At 41.6% G+C, this 15,106-nt stretch overlaps 1 protein-coding gene across 5 annotated transcripts in view; it reads left to right on the top strand.

Annotated features, from left to right (window-relative positions):
• The first annotated feature begins 1,270 nt into the window (after positions 1-1,270).
• The window catches only part of PTER (phosphotriesterase related), a 22,114-nt gene continuing 8,278 nt past the window's right edge, over positions 1,271-15,106 (top strand). Inside the window, exons 1-5 of one of the 5 annotated variants that reach the window (XM_027720517.2) lie at positions 1,271-1,883; positions 8,493-8,536; positions 10,162-10,269; positions 11,976-12,452; positions 14,813-15,078. In XM_027720517.2, the coding sequence (XP_027576318.1) occupies positions 12,021-12,452; positions 14,813-15,078 (698 nt within the window). In that variant the 5' untranslated portion in view covers positions 1,271-1,883; positions 8,493-8,536; positions 10,162-10,269; positions 11,976-12,020. Of the gene's footprint in view, positions 1,884-1,903; positions 5,881-8,492; positions 10,270-11,975; positions 12,453-14,812; positions 15,079-15,106 lie in introns of those variants that run through there. The other 4 variants (XM_027720516.2, XM_039388524.1, XM_027720525.2 and 1 more) reach the window with 4 other exon arrangements.

Below are 15,106 nucleotides of genomic sequence, written 5' to 3'. Positions count from 1 at the left end.
TTTCTCTTACCTCCTACCTCTCTAAAGTTGTTTACTTTGGCTCCCTCCTCATTTTTCATCCGCTACCTCCACTTTTGTCCTTTGCTGTAAGACAGATGATAAACGGCCTGAGCATTGGCATGCGTTGGCTTTCATTCCCAGTTTTGCCCACTCACTTTCTGCATCACAGGATTATCCGGGATCTGAATAAAAGCTAGGATCTATCTCCCCCAGGCAATGAAAAGCCATATTAAAGCAGGCAGACCAGAATCCATTTGCAGGCACTGTGCTCAGTGCTGGCCCCAACTTGGTACAAATCGGGACAGGGAAGGAGTCAGAGTAGAACAGATAACAAAGAGAAGAGCAAGTACTTCTCCCAGAAAAGCCTCTCTCCCCAGAAAAGGTCTCCCACCTGACTTCAGGTAACGTCTGCACAGTGCACAGGGTGGCTTTGCTGCAGCTTGGGCTGTGTGTAAGGGCTAGAGAAGTTCACTGTCCTCTGTGCCTTTGCTGGTCATGTTGCCAGCATCTGTTTACCCTTCTATAAAATGGAATAGTACCACACAAGATGTTGTGAGCCTTAGGGAAATAAGATACTTTTGAGATCCTGGGTGAAGGATACTGAAGGTGAATTCTTCACCAGGGAGCATATATTGACTAAAAGGGTTAAAAAGCATTAGAACTGGCTGTCCAGAGAAGTGATACAGCACTTAGTGCTATGGTTTAGTTAACATGGTGGTCAAAGGTTGGTCTAGATGAACTTGGTTCTTTTCCAACCTTGATGATTCTAACTTGGTGTCAGCTCTGTTTTCATTTCAGACTTTGCACCTGCACTTTTTTCCAGAATTACTGTCATTGTCATCCTGTTTGTGGATACTGGGAAGCGCCTCTTCAACCTTCCCAGTTACCTGCATTGCAAGGGCAAATTAGAAAATATTGCCACGTGCAAGCCCGAGCATTCAGCGCGAGCTCCCAACCCCCCAAAATGACTCAGTGGATCCCAGCCTACTTCCTGCTGTGTAAACAGGGGGTACGCGCAAGGACAGGCAGGATGCTCACAGCCACCGACTCTCATTTGTACTTGGAGCCAAGACTGGCACAAAGCACTGCTGCACCTCACTCCACGGGGCTCCTGGGAACGGGGAGGGGGCCCACCGCCGGGCAGCCAGCCGGGCGGGGCCCGCAGGAAGCCAGAGGGGCAGCGCTGCCGTCCCGCTCCCGGGCCATGGGGCAGCGCTGGAGTCCCGTCCCGGTGCCCGGCCGTGGGGCAGCGCTCCGCTCCCCTGCGCTCCCCCGCCCGCCCGCCGGGCTCCCCGGCCTCTGGCAACCCCCGCCACCCCCTCCCGGCCCGCTCCACCACTCGCTCCCGTGCCCGGGAAGTCCCGCCCCGCTCGGGGCGGTCGCGGCTCCCGGCCAGCCGGGGCCCTGCCGGGGTGCGGTGCTGCCGGCGGAGGCTCCTGCCTGTGGGGTGAGCGGCGGGCTTCGTGGCCTCCCGCGGCCCAGAGCCGCCTCCCGGGCGCGCCCTTGGTGCCCTCGGCCCGACAAGGCGCCCGGGCCGGGAAACTTCTCCGGAGTTGAGGGGCGAGAGCGGCTTTCTAGCCCTGCGCTACCGGCCCGGGAGAGCCGGGGCGGGAGAGGGGAAGGGCTGGCGGTGCCGCGGGGCTGGGCAGCGCAGGGGCGGGTGCCGGGGCTCGGGGCCGCCGCTCGGTGCGGGTCAGGGCTGTGGCCCGGCCCAGCCCCGGCGGAGGGGGCGGCTGCGGGACGAGGGGCAGAGCGTGGCCGGGACAGGGCGCTGAGTCAGGAGTGTAAGGGGATGAACACCTCCTTCTCTCTGGAAAACCGTTTCACGGGACCAGATGATAGTTACCAGCAGAGTAACCTTCGAGCTCAGGCGGCTTAACTGTGTGAGTGCAGCTACGCTGCTATTTTTACCGCTGATTTTTAATATTTGTACTGTCATAACAAGTTAAATATTGGAACTACGTCCCCTCTAGTACTTCCCTCCCGACAGTCCCCGAGGGTGGCTCTGGGAAGGAACAAATGCCTCAATCCAAAACTGGGACCTTCAGAGCCTGCCTGCAGCTCACTCTCCATCTGGAAGCACCCGTATCCCTGTGCAAGATGCTTCCAGAGTTGCTTAAGCTTGACAAGGCTCAACGTCAAAGCGCCAGACTTGCCTCTGAGCCTTGTTGGGATTCACACACTGTGCATGTTCTCCGTGGCCTGGGGCGCGCTGCCCTTTACAAGACACAGCTGTGACAGACTCTGCTCTCTCCTCCTCTTGCATGGGTTTGGGGAGTGCGGAGGGGAGCGCAAGTTCTGAACGAGGGAGGTTTAGGTCCCCCTGCCAAGTCTGCTTCAGGACTGTAGCCAAGCCACTGCTGGGCAGTCACCTTGTGTGTTTGGCAACCCCTCTGCAGCAGGTCTTGTATTGTGATGAATTTGACCTCAAGTTGAAGCATACAAGTCCTATTTGTGAGGAACTCAGACGAACCTAGCAAGTATTTGAATGTATATATGATCTCTAAGATACTTGTAAAAATAATTATTCTTTTTAGGTGTCTGTTGTTAGGGATGGTATCTTCTGTATGCTAGAGGCTTGTCATAGCTGTTGAACGAAACAAATTTTTAGCTAGAGGTCACTTGCATTTGGGAAATTTTGTTTTACTTGTTTGGAATTCCCTTCTGCTTTGTGTTAAATACATTATTCAATGTTCTCTGTTGTCATATGTTCTGTAGTGTTTAAAGGTTGTTGCCTTCTTTCTGCTGGAGGCTGTTTCAGTGATGGGTGAAGTGATGCTTCTAATAGGTAGTTTTGTATCATTTTGTCAGGTACTTTGGGATTGTTTTATGAAAGAGTACATAAGTGTCATTTATTATTATGAATGCCTCTCATGGTTTGGAATTTAACAGACATAATATTTGCCATTATGTCACCATCGTCACATTCATTTTTGTGGTTGTAATCAAAGATGGCAATAATGGCATTCAGATGCTTAATTATATTTTGTGTAGGTGACCAGTTCTAACTTATTAAATTAATGCATGGTGGAGCAGGAACAAGTGTCACTGCTTCCCTCTGTGGTTAGGGAGCCATCAGCTTGCTTCTCACACATAAAAATCAGTATATAGTGAAGCATATGGCACCAGTGAGTTCTGTGTTTATTAAAGGACTATTTCTCTGAACATTCTGTGAATTTTGTTCCTTATTTCACTTGATGTAGATCTAAAATGTTTTTCCCACCTTTCAAAACTTGAAATACTGAACAAGCTGAAACGAAGACTTCTTAAGGTTCATGAAAACAGTGAGACTTCTACTTTCATCAGACTGGCCACCTGTCTGGTAGGGGGAGAATAGAAATCTGTCTAAACTGTGGAAACCTAAGGTTCAAGTCCCTAGTTTGATTCAGAGCAGTTTTGAACATTTTTACATTTTCTGTATTTCTGGATAACTGGATTGCTAGCTATATTGGAAAGAGAAGGGAGTGTCCCATCTCCCTAGTTCTAAGTTACATCTTCTCAAAACTGGTAGGGTAGGTTTTCTTCTTTAATGTCATTTTCTAGTCACAAATTAGAAAACTTCCTCAGAATTTTCTAAGGAGTGGCCATGTCTTTGGTCTGATAGTAATATATACGTGGATAATAATCCAAGAAAAGCATTTTATCCTAGCAACAGCTGGGATATTTTTTACAAGTATTTAACTACTTGGATAAGATGGAAGCAAGAAGAAAGGCCACCACCATCATCCCTCATATGACAGCTTCAAGTAAATCACAATTTTTAACTTGGATGTCAGAGACCTGTAGAATCACTCTTCTCAGAGACACTCTGAAGCCCTAGTTTTGTTGAGCTAAAGCCACAGGGTTTTTCCTGAACTAATTTCTGTGCAGGAGGGGGGACCAAAGAAGAATGGTACTGCTGAACTACTCTCCCTTTTTCTGCTCTTTCAGCATCTTACCTCAAAGTGTAAAAGGAGAATTGTTTTATCCTACAGTTGTCTTTGCCTTGTCCAGTGTCACTGCAGTGAGGATTATTCACCCAATGAAAGGAATTTGACTCTTTTCCTTGCTGTGATTTGTGTACCTTCTGGCTGATGGGTCATTTTCAAATGGGTCTGGAAATGTTCGACTGGTTTTAATGCTTGAACTCTGGTGGTTTGTAAAGTTTTTTGCAGGACTTTGTTCTTGGTTATTCACTTCAGACTGGGTAGCAAGGATTTTTTAATTGTGTGTGTTGGTTGTTCCTGCTATTCCACTGCTGTACCCTGTTGGGGGTAAGAACTTAAAAACAACAGGAGTTGTGCAAGCAACAGGTTGTTGACTTTGACCACTGACAAAGCATGCAGACTCTGTAAAGGCAGTCTCTAAGTTAAAAGATACTCATTAAGTTACACACATCACCTTTACATTTTCCCTTGACTTACATTAACTTCTTTTGTGGGCTAGTTTCTTGTTGGAGCAGAAGCGGACCTTGAGAAGGGCGTTTAGGTTCCATTTCCTTACACAGCCATAAAGAACAATAGCAGTAGAAACTCTGAGGCTTTTCTGAGGATGTTTTTTTTTTCCAGTAGGTCTTCAGATTGGTTGCAAGTTTTGTGATGTAGTTGTTTGCAGAAGTGGGACATTGAATTTAGTTCTGCGCATCTAAGCTTGTCACTCACTAGTAAAGAAGGTGGTTTTCTGAAAGTCTCTGCTTATCTCAGTTGCTGCAATCTGCAATATTGAATGAAACACTGAACTCAATCCCCATGCTCTTTTCCACCTTCACAGGTCTCAGTGGATCAGTGACTGGTATGTTCTGTTGCAAAGCTGACGTTGAGGTTCATTCATATGAATTTGCTAGCTGGTAATGTCCAGTCTTGATCAGGAGGTAGTAATGCACATCAGTCATCCATTGCTTAGAGATTTGTGTGGTGAGAAGGGTGATACCTGTTCTTTGGTGTCTTAGACCTGAATGATAATGCTCCACCCAACATGCTTACTGAAATGTTTAAGCTCACATGAAAATCTCTGTGTGTGACCTTAAGTAGAGACGAAACTAATGAAAGTCAATGAGAATAACAGCAAGAGTAGTGTTTGATGTATACTGGTTTCAAATTTGAAATTTAGAGGGAATGAAGACTGGATATCCATTTCTGAAAAGCACAGGCTTTTTCCTACTTCCTCTTGTCCTAGCAGGAAAGAGCATATATGCTTGTAGCCCAGAACCCACGAGAAGCAAATATGATTCCATTTAGTCTTAAGAATACAAATGTATGTATCAACATGCAGGACATAGCCCATATTTGCATATAGCATAATGTGACTTCAGTTCTGATTTTTGGCCTAAAAACACTATGTGTGCATGTAAAATATAATTAATGTAATGTTTGACCCTGGAGGAGAATTTTTATCTGACCTTTTATTGAGAGTAATTTTGGAAGCTGCCCAAAATGTAAAATCCCCTGAAGTTCTTCTAAAGGAGATGTTAATGAAAAAACACTTACGGGTATGCTGGTCTCTCTGAGGAAGAGAAACTTCAATGTGACTTTGCTCAGAGAAGCCTAGATTTTGAGACTGTTATCTGCACAGAAATAAGGTAAAATAGAAGTCTGACTGTTCTAGTCACAACAGCTAAACTTTAACCAAATTGAAAAATTGCTCGTAGTACAAAGTGGCTTAGATTCTTCTTCTTGGGGCAAATCACTACTGGCATACATGGTCATATGCTGAGCACATGTGCTTGCTTTGATCCAAAGGTTTGGCCTCTGTACTGCGAGGTCAGTATGAGGGGCTGCACTTGTTCTGGTGTGGCAGTTCAAATGTAAGGAAGCAATCTGGTTTTTATATGTGACCCTCAGACCGGGTGAAGCTGGAAGGTCTGTCTGTCTGCCACTAACTGAGCCACGAAGGGAATACACAGTAAGAATTTTCACGTACCTTTCAGGGGAGCATTTAAAAGCTTTGCTTCTCACTTACCCAGCTTCTCATCCCAGAGTGTGCTTTCTGGAGGTTCTGAGGGCAGGGGATCAATATATTGGCCTTTCCCATAGGTGTACTAGTGTTTAAATTTCTCTTAAAGTTTAAGTGACTGCTTTTAGGCTGTAAAACATGTAATGTAACTCAAGCAGTGTAAATGGTGTGGTGTGTGTACCTGCATATTTTGCTGGGACTTCCTTTTATCACTGTAGGATTATATAAGGCTTGGGCTAAAGCTCTCCTAATTTTTTTTCATAGCACATACAGTAACCTTTTATATAGTCTTACTTTTAGTATTCCTTCTCACTTCCGTAGTGTAAAGATTTTTTGGTTGCTCAATGCATATATAGAAAGTCTAGTGAAAAACAATATTTAGTGTTTCTTTTAGCTTGGCTTCTTAAGGAAATATATGCTTCTGAATGGTTTGGGGACCAGAGGTAGGTTGTTGAGGGCTACAGCATTAACCCACTACTCTGAGTGTGTTTTGTGAAAAAATGTGGCAAGGTAAGGATAGATGATGCTTTTAAAATATTTAAATAGGAGGTCTCTAGGCTTTGAATTTCTTGGCCAATTTCTACCTGGTTGAGAGATTACACATATCTGAAATGGTGAAGTTCTTACTCACTGCACGAAGATACAGCCACCCAAAGGTGGGAAAGTGCAGGTGCCCCACTAAGGGAAGAGCTGCAATATATGCTCCTTTGGGGTTAGACAGGAGTCTGTGTAGGAGAGAGGCACTGTAAGTGTTCCCTTCCTCTCTGATAAGAGCTTTATTCAAGGCATGAAAGTTCTCCCATGTGACATCGTTCCTTAGGACACAAAGCCTTGCCTCAGTGTTGATGCCTGTGTTCATACTAGTGTGCCCTTGTCCCCTTAGTACACTTCTGCACTAGGCAAGGGGCCATACTATGAAAAGCTGTCATGATACTTTTTTTTTAATTAACAGGTATGAAGGTAGTTAAAAAAACAAAAAAACAAAAAAACAAAAAACCACTACTTCTGAATAGGTAAGATTATTTTCCTTGGCTCATTTTTCTGAGTTAGCTTGAAGTTCAGGAAATCATGATAATTTCATAGTTCCATTTTGGGAGAGGAAAAAGACCAATGTCTCTTCTGACCAATGGCAATTCTGAAGATGAGGAAGAACATTTAAGACTTTAATGAGAATAATCTGTCACCTTCAGAGCAGTATATCTGCCGTTTCTGCGGAAGAGACAGAAGTTTGCCCAGGAATTTGCATTTTGTCAGTACTTTTACCCCATTTTCAAATTCTGTTTCTTGGGCAAAATAACCCAAAAGCAACATAAGATAAGCTGTTGTCTCATGTAACATAGAGACAAACTAGTAGTGGTGTAAGGGCGCCTGTGTAGGAGTGCAGCGTCACAGGCTGTTGGACACCTTTGCAGGGACTGATACAGAGGTAATTGCTGGACTAAATGGCAGGTGAGGGGGAAGAGAGAAGTTAATTTTTTTAAATTCTTCCTGACATAGTCTACCTGTGTTGTCTTATGCTCTGCCTCTCCTCTTCCTTTGTCTTGCTGACTTTTTCCCTTGTCGCAAAATGTTTACATTTGGGGAACGGTGAGATAACCCAGCACAGACTAGCTAATGGTAATTACCTGCAGATGTGTCATATATTTCTAATTTGTGGCTTTTCCATGCTCTGTAGGGGTTGCTCAAAGTAGAATTGAATGCTCAGAACATTTCCTCCATCTGTAAATATATAGTGAACCTGCACTATGTCACATTTCCCAGGACTGCATGGTTAAAAAGGAACGACCTGCTTAAAATGCTCTTGATGCAGCCAGGACAGCCCTTGTTTCTAAATGGCAGCCATATTTAACTTTTTCTGGATACAGTAAATACCTCTCGAGCCATTCTTTTTGCTTTTTTGTAAATTTTATGTCACAGCAGTCTGGATTTAGTGTTGCTGTGATCTCACATTGTAATGTAACGGCAATAAAATGATTCCCATACCAGTCTACAGAGAATCTGTGCTAATGACATTAAAATGTGCTTACCGAATCAAAACAAATGCAGCATTAGCATGTGGAAGCTGTGTTTATGTGATTATAATGTTTCAGCAATATGAGATTACTGTAGGAAGCAACTAATCCAAACCCAAGGAGACTTCCCATTACAAGACCATTAAAATGACACAATGACTGAAGCGCAGGTTTCAGATGGGAAAAACGGAAACACAAATCTTGTCATCAGTATTCAGGCAAAACATCTGTTGAACTCAGTGGAGTTTTTACCAGACTCAGGAATGCAGTACCATGACCTTTTTAGCAGCAAGTGTCTTTTAACAATACCTCTAGGAAAAATATTTACTTCAGCAATATTTAATAATTGATGGTGAGAGTTATTTTATGTACCATACATAAAATATGGTGGTTGTAAAGATTTGTCCAGAGTTTATCACAAAACTGTTAAGGTATTGTTTCAAGGCTGTTGTGAAAAAATGCAAGTTTTGGTTATATCTTAAGGCAGTTCTCATTTTGTTTTTGTCTGAATATGTCATTTTCAGGAAATATTTATTTCTCTCTTTATAGAGCATCTGGAGGACAGAAGCCTTGGTCTATGCAGGAGCACCTTGGTAATACCACCACATAAATTAGTGATTTTCAAAACCAAAATAGCTATTTTTTCCATATATGAGCCTACCTGCTTATCTTCTGTCATAGAAATCAGCACCTTTCCCTCTCACATCAGACTGGGTTAAGATTGGGGAAATATAATTCACATGTCCTGTGTAGGACCATCTAGAATATACTTGTCTTGTCCAGGATTGTTTCTTGGCTCCCTCCTTAGGCCATGGAAAGAGGATAATATAACAAAAAGTAACTTGTCCTGTCCTATTACAAACACTCAAAATAGCCTGCATGAGTTGCCTGTGAATGTCTTTCCATCTCCACTATGAAAATGGTCTAGATGATTGCTCTGTAAAAGACATACATCATGTTAGATGGCTAAATGAGGTGATATGAATTCAGTCCTTGGTGTATGAAAGAAGCTTTTTCAGAAGAAAGTTCTGTGGAAAACGTGGCATGCAAGTCATTAGGAAAACATATAATAGTTGATTTTTGTAGTAACATATACATACTTAATCTAAGCAGCAATCTTTACTCCTTTTAAAAGCTATTTGCACCTAAAATCTGTTTTAAAAACACTCAAATTCTGATTCCAGTAAGAGAATCTTATTAGGAATAATGTATCGTTATTGCATAATCAGGGTAGGCTGTCTGTGTAAATGACAGTAGGGAAGATATCAAGACAGTGGTTTTAAAAATTATTCCAGTCACAGGTTGTTGACTGTCTTTATTTTTTATAATTCTTTTATTAAAAGCAGTGGGTTTCTAAAACCGTGTTAGTAAGCAGGCACAAGCATTAATATTAATCATATTTTTCATGCAGATAAAATTAGACCTACTTTAAATGCTCTTTGTGTCAGTTTCCATTTTTGTGATGGTTCTTATAGTTATAAAATCCTTCATCTCAATCAAAAGGTTCTGTAAATTCTGTATGTGAGCTGTAATGTGAAATCTAGAGCCTAAAAATCAACAGGTTTGTGTCTACAAGAGAAACCTGGCACTGGAACTGGTAATTTTAGATGTTTCCTGCTGTTATAAATCAGAAGACAGCAGCCTCAGGCTATAAGATGATCTCACATGTGCAACCACAGGTCTTCATAATGGGCAAACCAGATTAATTGAGGGTAGTCTAAATTAACTGTGTCAGAAAGGAATTAGTGGGAACAAATACTGAAAGTCAACTTTTCATCAAAGCTATAATCTGAAAATGAGCGAAAATTCACATTCAGTTAGAGTGACCTTTTTGAGTAACTACACTATTAAATAACTAAGTAACCGAAGTGGAAAATTGTTAAGGAAACAGACTGTAATCAATTTGTGCAAGCTTTATCAAAAGAAGTTAAATACTTGTATATTTAATTGTATGAAAAATTGTATGAAAAATATGGGTTTGTTTTGCTAACTTAATAAATTGATTGGAAAATTCTCAGTGAACATGGGGAAAGAAAAGCGTGTGTCTGATGCAGAGTGTAGTTATCACTCTTTATGCTGTCAGGGGTTTACTGAGTGCCAGAGTGTAGATATTTAACATTTAAAATAAAAAAGGCAAAAAAACCAAAGGTAACACTTAGAATTGTCATTCACTTTGCTGTGCATGTAAGAATGACTCATATCATTGAACTTTCTCCAGAATAGTAGGTTGCTCTGTAGAACGCCAGCCTTGTTCAAGGATGGAATTAATGACTGGGTTGGACAGCTTAATTGAATTGCAGTGAGCAGCAGTTTCTGACTGAGACAGGTATTTTACTTTTAATTGTTTGCTTAAGAATAATATTTTCTGAAATCATGCACTTCTTATTTGGCAAAAAAATAAATCATGATAATAATCAGCCAGCAGTCTCTTCTATGAGAGTAATTATTCTTCTGCCTTTTCAACCAAGTTAACACACTAGTTTAAGAACGAAATTCCTAAAAGAACACTTCTTCATAAGTAAGTCTGCTTTTACACAAGGCAAGTAAACATAGTCAGTCAGTTGTTTCTTTCTTATGGATGGCCAAGTTTTCATATTACAATAACTGCCAGCACTACAGACTTCACTAGGCAGGCGATAGCTGCCTTTTCCAGGGGCTGGGTCGCTCTTGTGCATTGGTGCTCTGACAGTGACTGCTTCTCGTGAGATCAAAGTACCTCCAAAGAGGTCTTGATGTTCCTGTGCCCTTTGATATGTAGAGTTCAGTGCCCTTCAGATTTCAGTTTTTCTGTCATCCTGGTGGATTAACTTTAGCAGTTAAAAGGAAAATGTCCTCTGAGGGCTTTACCAGTAACAAACCCATGTTTATGACATTATTCACTAAAAGGGAGACAGGAATGGGAAAGACCTCTCTCTTTAATCAATAATGCATGCTCTAGTTAGTCCTTTCCTCTGGACATGATTAAACATGTATTTTGTTTCATAACTGATGATTTTGGTTGACTAGGGATTTTAACTATGTATCCTCAAGCCTTTGTGACTAGCATCAGGAAGATCTAATATGAACTCCCGCTCCCGAAAGGAAAAAAAAAAAACCAAAATCCCAATAGGGAGAGCTGCAGATAATTCCAACCTGCAGTGAGTCAGGCCAAACTGGCACGGGGCCTTTGACATGAACCAACTGCAGACAGTAGCCTCAATGTTTGTCTTTGCCACTGCTCATTTAAGGTTTTGAGAAATATCACTGTTTCCTTCATGTTAGAGATGAATAAAAAAGTGTCTGAGATGCTGAGCCATATAAGTTGTGTTAGATTAAGGTCTGTACTTAAATGGTAAAATATTTGGCCAGTGAAGCACTTTGACTTCTCGACCGCTCTTTGGGGGCCACACTACATCTTTAGCAACTGTTGTCGGCCTTAGAGGAGTTGTCCTGGGCTGTTCCAGACCTCCACAGTGCAGCTGCAGGAGAACCTGAGCCCTGTTGAAGCCAAAGGAGCAGGTGATCACCCTCATCCCTGCATTCTGCATACGGAGGAGCAAACAAGGTGCCCAAACACAAACAGCTTCCTTGGTATCTGAGGGAGACAGTGAGTCTTGGAGGACAGAGATAAATAAACTGAACATACCAGTAAGAAATATTCAGCCTTGGTGCCAAGCATACTCATCTGGTGGCTCAAGCTGACAAGAATTGACAGCTGCTGAGGAGCAATGAATCCTAAATGAACATACAGTGGTTGTTACTAAATAGGAAACATTTGTCTTAATGTGATACTGACTGCAGCACAGTAAATGATGATGATTTCCTTGTACTGGAATGTGATGTGTTTACGTTGCTGGAGTACCAGCACAAGTGCAGTTGGGTAAAATCAATGCCTTGGTTTTCATCCTGACCACTCTGCTGCGAACAATGTTTGAAAACATCCCGGTGAATACACACAGTGTGTAGTTATGTGTGTGAGAGAGGAGGGAATTCAGAAATTGCCTGAGAAAGGTTTTCTGAAATGTTTTTGTTTCCTCTCTTTTTCCTTCTCAGACTCTTTTAGGATCTGATTTTTTTTTAACCTTTTGTTGAAGAAAAATGCCTTCCTTGAGAGGGAAAGTGCAGACTGTCTTGGGCCCTGTGGAGCCAGAGTGCCTTGGCTATACACTGACTCATGAGCACTTGACTATGAACTACAGCAGCTGTTTTTGTCCACCTTCTCCAGGCCAAGAGCCTTTGTCTGATGGGCCCATTGAGATGAAGAATTTGTTTTGGATTAAGCAAAATCCCTACAGCCATAAAGAAAACCTTCTTTTGTATCAGGAAACAGATGCTGTGAAGGAGGAGCTGTTGCATTTCAAAGCAGCAGGTGGTGGGACTATTGTGGAAAACACAACTACAGGAATTGGTCGGGATATGAATACTTTGAAGAAACTTGCTGAAGAAACTGGAGTTCATATTATTGCTGGTGCTGGGTTTTATGTAGATTCCACTCATTCTTCTCAAACACAGGCCATGACAGTGGAGCAGGTAAGTCTTAACCATTGCTTGAGTGTCCCTCTCCTGTGAATTATCCCTGGGTAAGCCAAAGTTGGACAGAAGTTCCAGCAAAATAGATGAAATACAGAGGTTCTCGATGTGAAAAACTTGGGAGCAGCATTACTGCTTGTGTGATATTTTTGGAAATTATATAACTTTCCTGATTTGTTTAATGATCCTAATTAACCTTTTAATTAGTTGTTTTAATTAATCATAGGTTGTGTGTTAGGCCTTAAATCATTTTTAGCCAGCATATAGCAAAAGGTTGTCATAACCAATTTTTTTGAGAACATAGCTTGGGAAGAGTACTAAAACTAAGTTTTCTTAAAGTTAACCCTGATATCCTTCAATGAACAAAGCCCATGAGAGAAAGATGTATTGTTGAAGCTGGACATCTGGAAACAAGGACCTTTTGCAGAAACCAGCTGATAACTAAGAAGGCTAATAAAGGCTCAGTATTTGTGTTGGAAAATCCCTACCAAAGGAAAAAGATACTAAAAAGACTAAAAGTATGAACTAATTAGCATAAGCAACAAGAGATTTATAACCAATAGTGTATAGAATTGTAGATAATGAAAGGGAATTATGTAATTTAGAGCCAATGGACAATAATTTCTTTGTTAAAAATGTATAAATAGGTGAAAAAGTGCTGTATTGGTGTCTGTATGGAGACAGGATTTTTGTTGGCCACATAGACACCCAGCGCTGCAAACAAAGAAATGCCTTATTAGAGGCAAGACAATACTAGAGGGTTCTTTTATTTCCTATGATTTCTAAGGTATTTGGCAACAATATAGCTGGAGCAGCACTACTTGCATGTGCTGGGGTTATCTGTCAGCATTTCCAGTTCTTAAGCTCCATTTTCTCAGAGGGATTTATTATAATGCAACAGTAAAAGGAAAATAAAGTATTTCATGTGTGGACATCTGGTACAACACCAATTATCTGGGCTTTTTTACTATTTTTAAGGAAGGAGTATATCCTTGCTAGCTCTTTTGTCTTTTTTTCTGGCTAATTGTTTCCCAGTGAGTTTACCCAGCATTCTTGTAAAAAGCATAAATAATCGCAATATTTATAGGTCAGTTGTAAATCATTGGTCTGCTCAGGCTGTGTGTTGTATCTCTCCTCTCTGTCATTTGTCCAGGCTTTTCAGGGGAGTCTACGTCAGGTTGTTTGTATCGTGCCCAAGACAATATGTTAATAATAACTGAGGTCCCCAGATATTCCTATAATAATAAATATTCATTCATCTTTTATTAAGAAAAGGTGATGATGGAGACAAGAGGGAACAGAAATCTCCAAGGCAGGAGGCTTTGAATGTGAATGAACGGAGCTGAGAAAAATTTTAAAGATCTGTTACAGTTCACAAATGAGTCAAATTCATTTTAAAAATCAATGGTCAAAACTTGAGCAGTGCTGCCAACAAAATTAGACCCTAGCTGGCCCAAGCTGTATGCAACAGTCCTGCTTTTCCTAAATGTTCTTCCATCACTTGAAATTTGATACAAATAGTTTTCTTGAGGCAAAGGTTTCCCTTCTGTATTTGGGGGATTGATGGAGACCCACAGATGTCCTGTACTGAGCACTTCATCCAGTCCAGAAGGCAGGTCACCATCAGAACCATTTTTTGCTCAGTTCTGAATGTATGCTTAAGATGTGTGGCCTATTCTGGAAAAGAATAACTAAAGATTTTATAACAAACTACTTTTATTAAGAGATTCTGATGTCTTTTTTTTCCTGTGAATATTTTAAAAGCAAGCTAATTTTGACCTTGTAAATTTGTCAGATAAGCTTTGTTTTTGTGGTCCTGAAGTCAGCAGAGCTCCTCTTGTTTTACATCCACATTCCCATAAGCGGGATTTGTCTTAAATTTGTCTCTTCAGGATCTTTGCCAGAGTTTTTCCCTTCCCTGTCTGAATGACAAGGTTTCCTTATTCTCTGAGCCCTTGTTTTGCAAGAAATTACATTGAATTGTGTCTGGAGCCAATTCACGAGTGCAAGGCACAGGTTTGGGAATAAACTAACTTTTTTTTTTAAAGAAAACTTATCTCAGGCTAAATCACAGTACAAATTATATGTAGACCAGTGTTCTTGGCAAACCTGGACAAATGTGCGAACGGATACTGTTAAATTAATTTGCTTCTCTCTTTATTTTGGTTTTAGTGAATGGCTGGCATAACATTAGTTGACAGAAACCAGATTTTAACTACAGTGTTTTCACACACCCAGCTGTTAATTAAATAAGTTCAGAAAGACCTTGGGAGTATAACAAGTACAGTGTCCATAGGCCAAATTTGATGCTATTTAACACAAATAGTATTAATAACCAAAAATCTCTTCCTGTTCTCTAGCTGACAAACATTATTGTTGATGAGATGCTCAAAGGAGCGGATGGGACTAACATCAAGTGTGGTGTGGTGGGAGAAATAGGTTGCTCCTGGCCTTTGACTCAGAGTGAACACCGTGTGCTCCAGGCAACAGCACAGGCTCAGTCACAGCTTGGATGCCCTGTTATCATCCATCCTGGCAGGAGCAGCGACTCCCCTTTCCAGATTGTCCGCATTCTGCAGGAAGCTGGGGCTGATGCTTCAAAGACGGTCATGTCTCACCTGGACAGGTAAGCAGACTATTCTGCTGTCCATCCA

Source organism: Pipra filicauda, unplaced genomic scaffold (genome assembly GCF_003945595.2).
Source record: "Pipra filicauda isolate LSUMZ 115617 unplaced genomic scaffold, ASM394559v2 scaffold65_size3143899_pilon, whole genome shotgun sequence".
NCBI lineage: Eukaryota > Metazoa > Chordata > Aves > Passeriformes > Pipridae > Pipra > Pipra filicauda.
This window is presented reverse-complemented; position numbering and strand designations above follow the sequence as displayed.